This window comes from Microchirus variegatus (assembly GCF_963457635.1).
Source record: "Microchirus variegatus genome assembly, chromosome: 5".
In the NCBI taxonomy this organism is placed as follows: Eukaryota; Metazoa; Chordata; class Actinopteri; order Pleuronectiformes; family Soleidae; genus Microchirus; species Microchirus variegatus.
In genome coordinates this window covers 23987755-24004945 of record NC_139806.1, presented here as the reverse complement: position 1 = coordinate 24004945, position 17191 = coordinate 23987755, and the positions used below count along the sequence as shown (strand labels likewise).

General features: G+C 41.3%; 1 protein-coding gene across 1 annotated transcript; it reads left to right on the top strand.

Annotated features, from left to right (window-relative positions):
• Window positions 1-6142: 6142 nt before the first annotated feature.
• gnb2 (guanine nucleotide binding protein (G protein), beta polypeptide 2) lies at window positions 6143-15006 on the top strand (the record flags this gene model as incomplete). Its single annotated transcript, XM_083889987.1, has 10 exons — window positions 6143-6194; window positions 10246-10325; window positions 10408-10446; window positions 10524-10630; window positions 11476-11539; window positions 11637-11799; window positions 13100-13166; window positions 13271-13472; window positions 13934-14150; window positions 14900-15006. The coding sequence occupies exons 2-10, from the start codon at window positions 10269-10271 to the stop codon at window positions 15004-15006; spliced, it is 1023 nt and encodes a 340-aa protein (XP_083746113.1). The 5' UTR covers window positions 6143-6194; window positions 10246-10268.
• Between the last annotated feature and the right edge of the window lie 2185 nt (window positions 15007-17191).

Sequence of the window (17191 nt, the reverse complement as noted above, 5' to 3'; positions counted from 1 at the left end):
GTGCATCTTTTAAGATAATTGGATTTTTAAATAAACTTATTCCAATGATTTTATCACACAAAGGCACATTTAAGACAAAGTTAACATTTATTCATTCAAAACAAATAAAAACTTACTGTACAAAAACTAACTTTCATCAATAAAAGCTTAGGCTAGCTGCCCTTTTCCTCCCAGAAGTTACACAAATCAACTGTACACAAATAACACAAACTGGTGTTTAGTGTGGTTTTTCAAAATAAAAAGTATCTCTACTTATCAAAAATGTGCTTTTATTGTGAGCCGTCAAGCAAAAGCTGCATATTTTTGCTTAAATGACAACATGAATGAAAGGCGATGACTTCTCCAGCAGTCGTGTGACACACGGTCACCTGAAGCTACAGCGAAGGATGTTCATCTGACCACTTCCCTTATTTCTTACTTCTTTTTTTCCACCACAAAACACTGCAAAGATCAGACGATTTAAACGCCACCAGAAAACTAACATTTGTGACCTAATGAAAAGCTCTCGCTCACACCTCATGCTGGTATTTGCAGTCAGCTGATTCACAGCTGCTTGTGTGCTTTTGCGTCTCAGCTGAGCAGTGCCTGCACGACGACAGCTCTGTTTGTTATGCTTTACTTCAGATGCCAACAGACACCTTTGCGTTTCTTCCTCATGGTTTAAAATCACTGCCAACGTTGCTTTAACGACACCAGTCCTGCCTGAAAATGAATAGGATGAATAACACGACGTGAAACTAGGCCGCAGGTCTTACACAGCAAAGCATGATTAGACATGCAGGAGAAACACACTTAGTTTACTGTCTTACAAGAACCACACCCAGGCACTTCTCATCTGAGTTTTTTATATGAACGTCATCAAAATAACTACATGCATTCATTTATTCATTAGCATTTCCAAAAAATGCATGCCAAAATCTCTGGTCACAGAGATCTGCAATATGTTTGCTGATTATATTTTAGTTTTACAAAACCAACGAATTGATTGATGAAACATCCTTTATTAAAGCTGCAGTAGGCAGGATTGCTGGAACGTGGCAATGTGGGACATCTATGGCTAATCATCTCCAAGCTAATCATACTGGAAGGAGGTGGCAACTGATATATAGGATAATGAAAGTGGATATAGACTCCTCATTTATTACACTATACCTTGGTAAAGTTCCTGAAAGAGTTCTACACAGAGACAAATACTTATTCAAGATGGCAGGGAAGCTATTACGTGAAGAAGTTGATCCTCCAACACTGGACCAATGGTGAGGAACTGTAAAATAGATTGATTTCATGGAAAGACTCACTTTTGTCTTCAGACTCAAGCTGGAGAAATGTACTGAATGTTGTGATAAGTGGATTATGTATGCTCTTCACCTCGGGTAGCGTGACACTGTATGACAATAGAAGACTGTGTTGTGATTCTACGCTGCAACACCCATGATAACCTCATGTCCGTTGTTCTTGTTGCAAGGATTTTAAACTCTCCTACTGCACCTTTAAAAAGTGTAATGTGATCAGCTGTTTTTACTTAGTTTAAAGGCGCCGTATGTAAGAATGTGGCCAAAAACGGTAACTACACTCAAATTCAAAATACCGAGGTCTTTTAGGTTTCGTTTTCTCCGCCATTGTAGCTCAGACGTAACTGGCAACCCGTGGTTGCTCGGCAGCTAAGACTCTACTGACTGCAATGATTGGTAGGCGGCGGTAGGTGGTGCCACATATCAAAACATGATTTCAAAACATAAACATGATTTGCAGTCTGTAAAAGATTGAAGTCTTGTACAGTGACACGTATTTGGTCAACAACATCTGAGGAGAAACAGGCTAAACCTCATCATGGTGACATAAGGTGTCAGTGGCTTTTAACCCTTTAAGGTATTAATGGTAATAGCATTTTTTATTATTTTATTTTATTTACTAATAATAACAATAATAATGCATTATATTTGAAGGCGCCTTTCAAGACACTCAAGGTCGCCGGTTATGTTATGACAACAATAATGACTATCAATATATATATATATATGTATTTTTTTTTAATTAGACCCTACAGTATTTCAGATACAGGCCTCTACCAAACGGTTAAGATGTCTGTTCATAATAAACCTGATTTGCATAATTCATAAAGTACAACATTCAGAACAAGTCACATTAATTTAATTTTAGTGAGTTCAGGTTGATTAATTTTTCAATGAGATATAGTGACTTAAAGTGTGCTCGACCAAATGGTTGAGTAGAACCTTAAAGGGTTAACAGGGAAGTTGAGCATAAAATTAATAAAGTGACTCTTGTGTCCTGTGGATAAATGTCTACAGTGACACTTTAGACACACACAGCTGATGTATGGTTAGCGTTGAGTGGGAAAAATGGCTCAGAGTTTGACGGGATTCCTATATGTCAGGGACCACGGATTCATTTTGTTTCTGCTTATCAGTCCTAAAAGATTTATAAATGTCTGCAGAGTCAGGACAGACAGGGTCTCTGCAGGTTTCAACAAGTCAAATCTAAGACTTTTTAAAACTAAGACCATAATGAATACAGTTTAAGACCCATTTCAAATCCATACTGGCAAAAAAGTACAAAAGACATGAAGGAAAATTCGAGCCACAAATCGTTGAACTTGCAATTCGGCTCAGCTGTGGGCTTTCATTACGTTTTCTCTGCTGCTATGCTAAGCTGTAACACACCGCGGCGCACGCACAGCACACTAGCTAGTGGTGCTCGATAAATTCTCACCGGGCAGCACAGGTGGCCTACTTTAGTTCCGTGTTGTAGTTATGTTATTGCATCCTCAAAAATAGAAACATTTCAAAGTGAGACTGAAGTTTAAGCATGTTTTAAATAAAAGTAACATTAATAGATTTTTAAGACCTTTCAAAATTGTGTTTAAGACCTTTTATGAGATTTTAGAGAATTTAAAGACATTTTAAGGCCTTAAATTCAAATTAGATTTAAGAATTTTTAAGACCGCGTGGATACCCTGACAATAGATGCTGTGACCTACAGTAACTAGTCAGCAGCATCCCACATCATTTTGATACACAGAGAGTGAACGTGGACTAGTAAATAATAAAAAAACCTGGCTGCACGACAAAAGAGACCGTTAAAATGATATAGTGTACAGTAGAATATACAGTAGAACAGTATTTCCATCAGAGGAAGTTCACACACCACTGGTGGTACAGGGACCACAGTGTGAGAACCGTGGCCTTAGAAGGTTCCCGGACCTTATGTTGGAAACAGGTCTGTAAACAAAACAACATGCCCATTTTCCACCATCAGGGTGGAGCAAATGCGGCATGAAAACATACCAGCTTATCAAGAGGCCAATGTCACTAAAAAGAGGATACATTTTTATTAAATGTACGTTTTAGGTTATTGGTTTTTGAGGTCCGCGGTCAGAAAGTGGTGACCGGCGGTTCGCCCGGACATATTAAAACAACGCACCCGGTCCAGAACTCCTGTCTCCAGACTGAATCATCACTTTTCATGTGATTTATTCATTTTTTTCATGCGCACTGACAATGACGAAGATTCAAACTTACCCACAGATAGTGTCAGTCACTTCCTGCTCGTAAACTAAACACGACCGGGTGTGTGCCGGTTCTCCGCGGGCCTCAGCCGCGGCTCTCTGGAGGATGTCCCGGCTCAGACTTTGGACAGAGGACAAGTCCAGTGAGACAGCATTAGCAGCGGCAGTGGACAGGGCAGACACTCGGATGCTGTGGAGGAAGATGATGTGCTGCCCAATAACAACAGAGCAGCCATGACACGCCTCGTCCCTCTATTATTTGTTCAAAAAAGTCACGGGAGTGCAGAGACCGCCCACGTGACTGTGAGTAGGGCGCCTCTTGTCTCAAAACTAACCACGCCCCCTTTTGTACGGACCAGTTCAACCTGCTCACACACACACTAGAGTATACCGTTTAGTCGTAAATAACGTGATATATGTGAGAAAAATGGCGATTAATGATTTTTATTTGTTGTGTGAAGAAAAGAAAAAACACGAGGATGATGTAAACATACAGTATGACTTAGTTACGGTTGAATGGTGGAGTGTAATGACATTTCTCCACACCAGGGGTCACTGTTTTCAAAAAGATGACCTCCACATGTACTCACCGGCCACTTCATTAGGTACAAAACCGGACTCAAAATATGTCACTTATAGAGTGAGAATCTGGTTAAAATTAGTTTTCACATCTTAGTGAACACTTTCTTTAATAATCAGCCCATAACCGCTCTTTAATTCATTACTGTTGCACAATTATTATTCTCTGGCAATTAATATTATGACAAAATGTTGATATTTGCCCTGGCGTATTGATTCTCGTATTGCACAAGACAGGACAACATATCACCAAATGGATAGTTTGACCCTTATAATAGTCACCTGAAATGTATTGCATATGCCACTGCTTCAAAATAAAAATGAAGGTTAAATAACGATAATTACTATCTGGTTGCAACGATGGGAAACATTCAGATACAGGCATAGCTGTTTCTTGCTAAAATGCACCTTATGCAAATGCATAGGGCCTCCCAAGCCACCAGGGGGCTCCAAATCTGAGGAGAATTAAATGATGATGTTGATATTGGGCTTGGTCCACTTATATTTACTTCATTTTATTGTTTTGGGTTGTGAGACTTTGTGTTCTGTTCTTGCTTACAAATGTAAAAAACCCCCCAAAAAAACCTTTATATGTGTGTGTATATATATATATATATAAACAATACCTGTTTTATTGTTGTTTTCCTTGTATTATATACATACATATATACATATACATATGTCTATATTTATATAGGTATATATATACATGTATATATATATATATATATATATACGTATATAAAAGGTTATCATCAATGTAGTGTAAGTGTAATAGATGGTGACGTCCTTGTGGATCATCTAAAGCAGGGGTGGGCAACAGTTTTTTCCAGAGGGCCACACACCCATAAATAAAGCAAGCAAAGGGGGCCACAGATAAAAGGTGTTGTTAAATGTTAATCATTAAACCCAACTTTATATGCAACATGCAAATACTTTATATTTTTAAAGTAATTTGAGCTGTGAGTGTTAAGTCTGTATTTGCACCCTGAGCTAACCTGTCGGAAGTCGCGGGCCAGATAAAAGTTGTCTGCGGGCCAGATCTGGCCCTGGGGCCTTATGTTTCCCACGTGTGATGGAAAGGGTTAAGAATCTTTTCGTCATATTTTGGCAAACTAGTGGGGCCCCCCAAAACAGCCTCTTGCATAGGGCCCCGACAAAGCTAGAAACGGCCCTGGATACAATATGAACGCATTATAAACATTCTACGATGCAAACCTGATTCACGCAGCACTTCATTCAGATCAAGATCCGAATTTAATCAGATTAATCAGACCACGTACAAATCTGAAATAGTCCAGACTTTCAAAGACTAATCTACTTCAAATCTGGATTAATCTTGGTGTAATCTGAACGAGGCCTTGGAGGCAGAGTGGACTCAGTGATTCAGTGCGGAGTCGGAGGCGGTTGTTCTGATGAGGAAGGAGGGAGGAGGAGGAGGAGGAGGAGGAGGAGACCGAAGAGAGGAAGGAAACGAGGATCACGTCACGAAAAGCAGAGTCGGAGTAAAAAAGGAAGAGAGAAAAAAAAAGGAAAAAAAAAACCGGAGTGAACGGTGTTTAATGGACGATCCTGAGGTCAGAGCTGCGGCTGATTGTGTCTGCTGACTGCTGTCGGACTGCACTAACATGTTTGTGTTCACTTGTCGGGCGTGAAAGGGGAAAAAAAGGAGCAGGCCGAAGCTTTTCGCAGAGGAAGCGGCATCAGAAGCAGCAGATTTCATCTTCTCCCCCTCTCTCTCTCTCTCTCTCTCTCCCTGGAGCCTCGATAAAGACAGAGACACAGAGACATGGACATGTGTGCGTCTCCGCTCCATTTGCCTGTTTTTTGAAGGATTTGGAGAATTAATCCGGGCCGATCGTGAGGAGCTGAGGTTTTGTTTTTTTCAGTGGATCTGAGGAAATCTGCTGCCGACTGAAACACACGCACACACACACACACACACACACAGTCACAGTTCTTCTTCTCCTCCGCTGCTGGATTTTTGCTTTCAGTTTCTACTCTTTTTTTTTTTTTTTTTTTTTTTAAGATATATATTTTTTTTATTTCATTTGACAGAAGGAACATTAATCATCGGGAGAAATAACAGGTAGCCACCCATTATCAAACGCAGTGACAGCAGCGGTGTAAGCTGAGTGTAAGATGGCTGGATGATGATGATGATGATGATGATGCTCTTCTTCATGGCATTATTTTTCTTTGATTCATTTGAAAGAATTACAATCCGCATTATTCCATTTGAATCAAGACGTGGTCAAGGCCTCTGCTGATCAATACGTGGTGCATTCACGGGCCTCTCCTCCCACTTCAATGCTGTGGGAAATATCTCAATTTCTGCAGACAGACAGAGAGAGGATATTCTACGGATTTTCCCTTTAAGTCCAGGCCTGTATATGTGTGTGTGTGTGTGTGTGTGTGTGAGCTCTGACATGATCATGCACACAGTGTCTGTGCATGTTCACCCTCTGCACTGATGTGTAACCATGTTAGTTACACATCAGATGTGAGGCTACAAAGGGGTGTGGCCAGTCACACTTAGCATCTTTGAGTTTCTGTCGCCTTGTGAAATCAAACTTGTCAGTCAACGCCCTCCAACGTTGAGGCAGAAGGAAGAGAGCATGGCTGAGTTCTGCTGCTGCTCCAGAATGGATGATGAATAAAAGGGATAGTTCAGGTTTTGTAGAAGGGTTGTGTGATGCACCTGATTGCCAGTTACATTGCAAATGTGGTCTCCATCCACTTCTGTGAAGGAAACATTGAGAGGTATGAGTCCAAGTCAGTACAGAACAACAACATGATGTCAATCAAAACCACGATTTGCATCTGTAGCCGTCAATACACGATCACATTTAAGTTAAGGGATGTTATTGTTGTTGGACCTTCTCTCCTCCGCCATTTCCAACATTTTGGATTTTCCAGTCACGACATTGTAAAACATCATTCTTCGCAACGCAACCGACGTCTTGAAACATCCATGCATCTTCTACCGCTTTATCCTGCACATGAGGGACGCAGGGGGGCGCTGTGCCAATCTCAGCTGACTTAGGGTGAAAGGCGGGGTCACACCCTGGACATCCTGTTTTTGCTTGTGAACTGCAGTAGATTGTGGCATCTTTGTGGATCGTCTAAAGCAGGGGTCTCAAACTCAAATGACCTGGGGGCCAATGTGCATCTATTATGGTCATGAGGGGGCCGGCCTAGAGAACAACAAGTGGGGAAAAAACAACTGTTTACAATATTATGATATGATAATATCATGATATCACACGTATAGTTAATAATACTATTTATGATGCAAAATTAATGTATTAATATCAAAGACAGACATTTATTTTAAATTACATAAATAATAGTGTGGACAGCTGTAATTAAAATTGGTTCCAGGAGCCACTTCGGCCACTGCCATTTGTGGCTCGGGCTCTAACAAGCGTATTTAAATATGTAATTGAATGTTGTATATGATGCATTTATTACTGACATAATTATGACATGATAATTATTATTACTGTTATAAAAACATTGCTAGCAAACATATTATATTCTATCACCTCACTGGCAGCTGTGCCTCAGCTACACACTGTGTTTAAAAGACAGTGAGGTCATGGGCCATGTTTTCCTATAACATTAAGTGGGGGGGCCGCATGCAATCGATTGGGGGGCCGCATGTGGCCCTCAGGCCGCCAGTTTGAGACCCCTGGTCTAAAGGGTTTTGGAATCCCTCTGTTGTAGTTTGGCAAACTAGGGGGCCCCCCTGAACAGCATCTTGGATTAGGCCCCCCACAAAGCTAGAAATGGCCCTGGGCACAATCAAACCTTCCTGAGCAAATTTGACAAATGAACATTCTACTTTGCAAACCTGATTTAAGCAGAAGTTCAGATCAAGATGTGACGAAGATCTGTAGAAATCAGAATTGAATCAGATTTCAGACCCAAATGTGGGTTGAATCTGAATTCTGTCCAGACTTTCAAAGACTACTTTAAATCTCAAGTCACAGAGGGCGCTGTGCTAATCTCAGCTGACATGGGATGACAAACAAAAATTCACTCTCACTGTCAATCAAGAGTGTCTAATTTACCTAATCCCCATATTGCATGTTTTTTCAACTGTGGGAGGAAACCGGAGAACACACACACACACTAGGAGAACATGCAAACTCCATGCAGAAAGGCCTTAATCCGACCGGGATATGAACCCAGGTCTTGCTAACCGCTACACCAAACGTGTACTTTGCACTTGAGTGATGCTAATGCTAGTGCTATTTAAATGATTTTCTTGTGTTATGATTGTGACCGATCAGATGTTTGGGTTATACTTCCTGACATCGGAGTAAACTGCTGATCGCGGTGCCGTAAATATATTCATCCATATTTTTCAGTTGGACCTATCTCGGCACACTGAATATTCTAGTAGTGTATGTGCTAGAGGATAATTGTCCCGATCTGGCCCGATTTTAGGATGATTTGAACAGATTATCCTCTAGTGTCAAATGTGATTTTAACGGAGTCGTCTCGATTTCAAATCATATGTATTTGTAGTTCGATATAGATTAATAACGAAGGACAGCGAGTTGTCGGGGAAACGGATGTTGCGTGCTTTTGTTTTAGAACCGTGCCTTCGTCCAAATCATTGTGTGCTCACAACAGCTACACAACGCCCGCGTTTTAGTCCGTTTACATTCTGAAGTCGCGTTAAATCACCCGATTTCGGTGAATTATAATCCTGGAATCTCCCTGGAATGGTTTGATTAAAAACACGGAGTGTGTGGTCCTGCGTCTGGACTGGATCGTCTAGTCTGTTCTTTTTCAGGATTGAAACATTAAGTTACACATTTTTTTAAAAATCCATTCCGATTTGGGTAACACTTTTTTCTTTCGTAAGCACCTAGTTAATGGTGAATACGTGTTCCCTAATCTAAAGTTTACACTCTGACTCTATAGCTTATATACCCGCCCCCATCCCCCCCTTCAAAACATTTGGACTATCCCTTATCCTCTTCAGCATCATGGCGGCAGCTGCTTCTTGCCCTTACATGCATGCAGTAAAGGTGGAGTCAGCGTGACATTCATGTTTTTTTTTTACTTCCCTGTCCACTGACAGCGTGTGTGTGTCATCGTCCGGGTACCTGGACTCATCCAGGTCCAGATCAGTGATGCATCGCCCCAGCGTTTCTTCTCCTCATAGGCTAAATGAGCAGCTGTGCCAGGAGACTGACACCCACGATGCGCTCCTTTTGACTTCCATTAGCGCTGTGAGATCCATCTGGTCGCAGGTTCCCCTAAGGGAACAGTGACCTACTGTAGCTAATTGCTCTTCCCTGTGTGTGTGTGTGTGTGTGTGTGTGTGTGTGTGTGTGTGTGTGTGTGTGTGTGTGTGTGTGTGTGTGTGTGTGTGTGTGTGTGTGTGTGTGTGTGTGCATGTTTGCTGTTGAGCGTTATCTTGAATTTGAATTGCCACACAAATGCAAATAGAGGCCCCCTGTCTGGGAGCGGCCGTTTGAATGTGTAACTGTGCCTCTGTATCAGCAACAGGAAATGCTGCTTCCTCCTGCAAGCGTGGTGTGATGGACAGTGTGTGTGTGTGTGTGTGTGTGTGTGTGTGTGTGTACAGTTAAAGGATTAATCTCCTTGTTTTAGACATCTTTACTTGGTCATAATGGTGGTGCAGTTGCAGTGTAACAGGTTTCTTTGTGATTTAAAGGGAGTTGTTCGCCGAGTATCTGCTGCCTGAGAGCGATGTACGCTCGCTGCTCTGTAGCAGCTTAGTCATTACAGATTATTCTCCTCAGTTAAACCAGGCATGGTGCACAGCCATAAACAGATTACAAGGTTTTTTCCTCACTGTACGGGCTCAGTAATCCTCAGAGATTAAAAATTAGTATGTTTTTTTTCTTCTATTTATTGCCACAAATCAGTGGTATTTTAGATGCATCGTGTTACTTAATTGATTAATCTTTGACGAAAACGGGAAAAGGAAATAAGCCCATACAAAAATATAGATCCCCATTTAGATTTTTTTTTTTATTAATTAGGTTCAAAAATAGAAACATGTACACTGGCATAGAATTTAATAAATATAATATAATTTTTATTAAATTTTTGGGACTTTTTATAAAACATAATGGGATGCTTGAAACCAACAGGTGACTGCTCGGACAAATCCAAAATGAGTGAGCTGGAGCAGCTTCGTCAGGAGGCAGAGCAGCTTAGGAACCAGATAAGAGTAAGTCTAATGTTTTATAGCCGAGTAAACACATTCACCTGCTGCGTTTTATTCCCTCACTCTGTGATTCCCTATCCAACAGGATGCCAGGAAAGCATGTGGAGATTCAACCCTGACACAGGTAAATTTCAGGCCCGTCGAAATACATTTTTTTAAAAATATGTAACGACATAAAACTCTTTCCTAATTATAATCTAGATAACTGCTGGTCTGGATCCCGTGGGGCGGATTCAGATGCGGACGAGGCGCACTCTGCGCGGTCACCTCGCCAAAATCTACGCCATGCACTGGGGTTCAGATTCAAAGTGAGTCGACAACGCTGCACTCTTATCGGTCTCAACGGTTAGAATAGTCAGAGAAAGGTTACGCTCCACTGAATCGTACCATTTCTCTGATGTAACTCGGTAGAAAAAGACATATTGACAAGTGGCAAAAGTCCACATTTTGGTGTGCCCTTTTATTGGCCAGACCATACCAGACCAATATGGTATTGACCACCACTCTGCCATACTCCATGACTCTCGTGAGTTGAAATACTCAATCTGAGATTGTAGTCAGAAGGAGTGGCCAAGTGACACTGGACTACTGGGTTTGAGCAAAACAAATCATTACATAAACAAATGCATCAAGAATCTGAGCAAATGTCATGACATTCTATTTTTGTTCACCATTTCAAGTTTGTGCGTTTATATTTTTGTTGAGTATACAAAGAACTAAATTATACTGCATCTTTGAATCCACATTTGGCCGAATCAAACATGAACACAGCCAAACCTGATTGAAAACAAACGATAACTAGAAAAGCACTCGGAGAGCGCAGACCTCCGCCAAAGGCAGCTGTGCCTGCAAAATAAACTCTCCCGGCGTGCAGCGTCTACAGATCACGGCCAATATTTTATCCCTTGTTCCTGGTCACATTGCGGACATTTCCTGAATTTCATTTGCTGAATTTCAGCCAAATCCGACTTTTCGAGTTATGTTGCTAACAGACAGACGGAGAGCAACGGAGAGCTAAGTGCGCCAAACTCTTCCTTGTGTTGCACTGACAAACTACTACTACTACTACTACTACTACTACTAATAATAATAATAATAATAATAATAAAAGCTACAGAAGAGGTTTGACATGTTTGAATGCGTGTCTCTGCAGGCTCCTGGTCAGTGCCTCTCAAGATGGAAAACTCATCGTCTGGGACAGTTACACCACTAACAAGGTAACATGAAATGAAGTGTTTCTCTTGTAGGATTGTGGTTGACTCATAACAGTTTTATTGATTTATCCTCAAATGTTACCTCTATTTTCCTGTCCAGATACACGCCATCCCCCTGCGCTCCTCCTGGGTGATGACCTGTGCGTACGCCCCCTCTGGGAACTACGTGGCCTGCGGAGGCCTCGACAACATCTGCTCCATCTACTGCTTGAAGACGCGCGACGGCAACGTCAGAATCAGCAGGGAGTTAGCTGGCCACACAGGTAAGGGGTTGGAGAAGATCACTCACGCACACACCTCTGATTTAAATCTGTGAGTGGCACAGATGAGACATCTCACACGAACGCACCACAGGCCGCCGCCTCGTGGGAAAGCTCTGGTCCCAAAGCCCTAAACAATGGAGATTTCATTTACATGGTTAATTAATCGCAGCCTAACACAGTCTTAATGAGCTGGGACATTACAGAAAGCCTGTGAGACTGTGGCTACTGTGCTGCTACATACAGCGCCATACAGTACCATTAGAGTCCAGAGTGCATTCCAGCTGTTGTATGGAAGCCACCAGTGTTTTGTTTGGGGTCTACAGATGTGTTGAATCCTGCGGATTAAGAGAAGAAAAATAAAATAATTTCAAAACGTAGAATGCAGATTTTAGAAAGTAATCTGAACTTAAACTATCATATGACTGTCTTCTATCTTCTATCTTCTATCAAAGTTGATAATGAAGTTTGCAGAATGCTCACTCACCCGCTGTAGTGGCAGTTTGTTGAAAAAACGTTTTCTTACAGCTTTCGGGTCGCTGTGTACCAAATCAATGAAATCATAGTTAAATTAAAGGTGCATTATGTAATAAATCTAAATCAACTGGCCATAAAATCCTCCTAATATGTCACAGAGACTCAGGAGTAATGTTCATATAACAAACTGAACTCACCAACAACAGTACAGACAAAATATTTGCATACATTTTTTTTTTTGCAGACTGCAAATCATGTTTATGTTTTGAAATTATGTTTTGGCATGTGGCGCCACCTACCGCCGTCTACCAGTCATTGCAGTCAGTAGAGTCTCAGCTGTTACGTCAGAAAACGAAACCTAAAAGACCTCGGTATTTTGAATTTGAATGTAGTAACTGTTTTTGGCCACATTCTTACATATGGTGCCTTTTAAAGACCTTTGAGAAGGTCTTTTAGGTTTCGTTTTCTTCGCCATTGTAGCTCAGACGTAACTGGCAACCGTGGTTGCTCGGCAGCTGAGACTCTACTGACTGCAGTGATTGGTAGACGGCGGTAGGTGGCGCCACATGCCAAAAACATGATTTCAAAACATAAACATGATTTGCGGTCTGCAAAATATATTTTTAATGCGAATATTTTGTCTGTACTGTTGTTGGTGAGTTCAGAATGTTATATGAACATTATTCCTGAGTCTCTGTGACATATTAGGAGGATTTTATGGCCAGTTAACATGCAGTCCAGGTTGTTTTGTGCGGTTTTGTTAATCCAAAATTGAAGGAAACTCACAAGAGAAACTGATCCAAACACCTGTGCCCTCTGCTCTCAGGTTACTTGTCATGTTGCCGTTTCATTGATGACAATCAAATCATCACAAGTTCAGGAGACACCACATGGTGAGTGACAGATAAAAAAAAAAAAACAAGTCGCGCAAACATGCTTCCCAGAGCTGATCGCTAACTCTGTGCTCTGCGCCCCTCCCCCTCCCCCTCCCCCCCAGTGCACTGTGGGACATCGAGACATGTCAACAGACCACGGTTTTCTCGGGCCACACCGGCGACGTCATGAGTCTGTCCCTGTCGCCCGACCTCCGCACCTTCGTGTCAGGAGCCTGTGACGCGTCGGTCAAACTGTGGGACATCAGGGACAGCATGTGCCGGCAGACTTTCACTGGCCACGAGTCGGACATCAACGCCATCTGTGTGAGTGTGCTGCTTTTTATTCACTGAATAAGTATTCTGCTCTAGAAAAGTACTTTTACTTGCCTCGGGGTGCCCTCTGCTGGTCATAGTGGCAAGTGCAAGTGCGGAAACACAAACAGAGCCCACTCCCACTATAAGGTCATTCTTTTTCTGGGATTACAGACAGTTTAAAGGTGCATTCCACCCGTTTTAACACAAAGCTGTGTTTTGCAAGATCAGAGGTTTCAAAAAAACAGAAAAAGACCAGATTCAAGTTCCAGCAGTTTTAGCCACCAAGTAGGAGCTAAATCATAATTGTCTGCAGTATTAGTACACAGTATAAATACCAGTAATAATACATTTGGGTGTTTCTTAATATTGATTATTTTTTGTGTACTTCCATTGACCTACCTTTTATTAATAGAGTCTTGAAAAAAGCTGGACTTGTGAAGAATCCTTCATCTCCCTGTGCTTCCCCTCAGTTCTTTCCCAATGGCAGCGCCTTCGCCACCGGCTCCGACGACGCCACCTGCAGGTTGTTTGACCTGCGCGCAGACCAGGAGCTTGGCCTCTACTGCCACGACAACATCATCTGCGGCATCACCTCCGTGGCTTTCTCTCGCTCCGGCCGCTTGCTGCTGGCTGGTTACGACGACTTCAACTGCAACATATGGGACGCCATGAAGGGAGACAGAGCAGGTGAGTGGGAAACAGGCGAGAGGACAGCTGTGCTTCAGTGTGAGGTCAGAGATACCTGAGGTGAAGATGGTATTTGTTGCGGAACTTCTTCAGACAAACATCTGAGATCGTTTGTGGTTCTGATTGTGACCTGAAAATGTCTATAAAGCCATTTTATAGGTGCAGTCGGCAGGATTTAGTTGACATTATATATCAGTAATTCCATGATGTAAATAATAAAATAACAATGTCACTGTTGCGTGACCTTCAAACACAGGGAAGTTCAGAGAGAGCAGACACTTTATCCATGCTCTACTCTGCATACAGACCATTTTTGAAAAAAACTGCATACGATGCAAAGAAACCTATAAAACCGACCAAATCTAAAAGAGAGTAAACAGACAGGGAAAACACAGAAACGAATAGTATTAATAAGCACATTCACACCTACAGTCAATTTAGAGTGCACAGTTAACCTAATCCCCAATCTGCATGTTTATAGACTGTGGGAGGAAGCTGGAGAGAACCCACATATAATCATCTGATCTGGTTATTTTTGCTCTGCAGTGGAGAAAATAATCAACAAATAGCTGTAAATGTCGTGGTATCAGTAGTATTTCAGGGGAAAATGTCACTCCAAAAAGCACTGATTTCATTAAACAGCTCACCCTGTGGACGTTTCTGTGTGAGGGTTTCAGAGTTGACGTCTGCAGAGTCTAAACGCTTTGCGGCAACAAGTCATCTTCTGTTTGTCCGTTCCCTTCCTGCAGGAGTCCTGGCCGGCCATGACAATCGCGTGAGCTGTCTGGGCGTGACGGATGACGGCATGGCCGTGAGCACCGGGTCCTGGGACAGCTTCCTCAAGATCTGGAACTGAGCCATGCACAGAAACGGCAAACGCAAACGTCCGACAGACACAGACGGACGGACACAGACGGACACCACTGGGACACAGTTTGCACCCTGTATTCACGATGTATGTAAGATTCAACAGACAAACTGCAACATTGTACTGTACATAATATGTATGACTTAGGTATGAATACACACATATATACACACACACACACACACGACAACACAAGAGCATAACACATAGTACAGGCTAAAAACTGTAACAACAAGGCAACGCACACACACACATTTAAAAACAGGTCACTGGTTTAATGTTGTAAAATGCAAAGTGTGACCAAATACAGTTGAATCTTTTGCGAAAAAAACAAAAAGAGAACACACCCTGTTCAGACCTGGTATCAACATCTGCCCTGAGTGACCCGATCACCAGTGGACAGCTCTGAGTACAGGTCTGAACGCACACCCACTGGTCACAAAAAAGAAAAAAAAAACACATCTGGAGGTGGTTTTGGGGACAAATGTGGCCACATTCCTGATCTACATGAATGCAAATCTGTCCCCGGGACACATTAGAGACCACCTCCTCATCTGAATCACTGCAGATTTTCAGTATTTTTACACTATTTAAGCTCACTTACTTTGATTTATTTTACAGCCACTGCCGAAAAACTCTTATTTCATGTTACAGCAGCGAGAGTAGGGCGCGTAATCCACGCTCAGGTCAGATCACTCATGACGGATGTTAATACCAGGTCTGGAAGGGCCCACTATTACACACACAAACACACATTTAACACATTTTCCTGAGAGACACTGCTCCTCGAGTTAAACAGGAAAAGAATTGGGACAATTCTGTCTTTGTTTACAAATGAAGTCAAAAAAGGCACTTCAGACGATACTTTCTGTGCTATTTTTTGTCTCTGTACCACATGTATCTCCGAAATGGTGACGTGAAGGAAAAGTGGTCTTAGAAGAGAATCACGTGAGTGCATTGAACTGGGGGTGGGGGGGGGGGGAGATAAGTAAGTAAGTAAATAAATGTGTGACAGACTGGAGGAACCTATGATCAACAGTGATCAACAGAAAAAAACAACAAAACTCCTTATTTTCATCTGGCTAAAACGCATCATGTATTCACTGTTTTTATAGAAATGTTCCCCCACATCCTGTACATCTCTTCTGAAGGTTTATTATTATTATTATTATAATTTTTTTTAACACTTGTTTTATTCATGTTCTCCCCGTGTGCCTCAGATACACTTTAAGGATTATCAATCAATAGAGAGTATTGATACAGGTAAATTAACTAAAAAAGAAAAAAATCTGCAATTCAGACAGTGGGTGAAAATTAAAACCATTACAAGACACAATAAAAAAAAACAAACAAAAGCAGGAGCCATACTTTGACTTTGTCATCGTATTTATCTGGACATTATCATGGTATAATTGTACATATTAATAAAGAAGAGCTTCTCCTGCCAGGTATTGTGGTTTCTTCTTTTCAAAGGTTGGTGAAATGAAGAGGTTTTTGGTTTGGAAAATAAGAAAAATGAATAAACGAGCACCAGATGAATCCTTTAATATTATGAGTGGAGTTTCTCTACAGCCCAGTTAAATGATTTATGTGTTTATGTGCTTACTACCACTACAAGTAGTAGAAATAGGAGTAATAGTAGTTATTTATTCAAATTACTGCTTATTCAAACATATTAATTCAAATCCAATATCAACAATCATGGAGGCCTACTACTAATACAGTGTTAGTTTAGTACAGCATTGGTGTATATTATACCCCATTAAAACCTGTATAGTAGAATAAAACCATTGAAACAGTCACGTCAAAACACCAGTTTTTAAGTTCAGCTGAAAACATTTGCAACATAATATAAAGTATATATATATATAATATAATATAAATGACTCATAATCTGAACAAACTGTACCTAAATTACATTAAATGACATCAAATCACTACAATACAATACCCCAAATGCTCAGGTAAGGATGAGGCCAATTGTTTTTGCAGGACTAGTTTTGTTACCTTCAACCACTAGTGGGTGCTGTTGCACAGCAAACATAAGGATTCAGTCTTTATCTTACACATTTTATATTCACCTGTTGCACATAATATGTGAGTTATGGAGGTCTACTTAAATACATTAACTTGTTTTTATGGTCAAAAACCTCCTTGTTGCTGTAAACGAGCC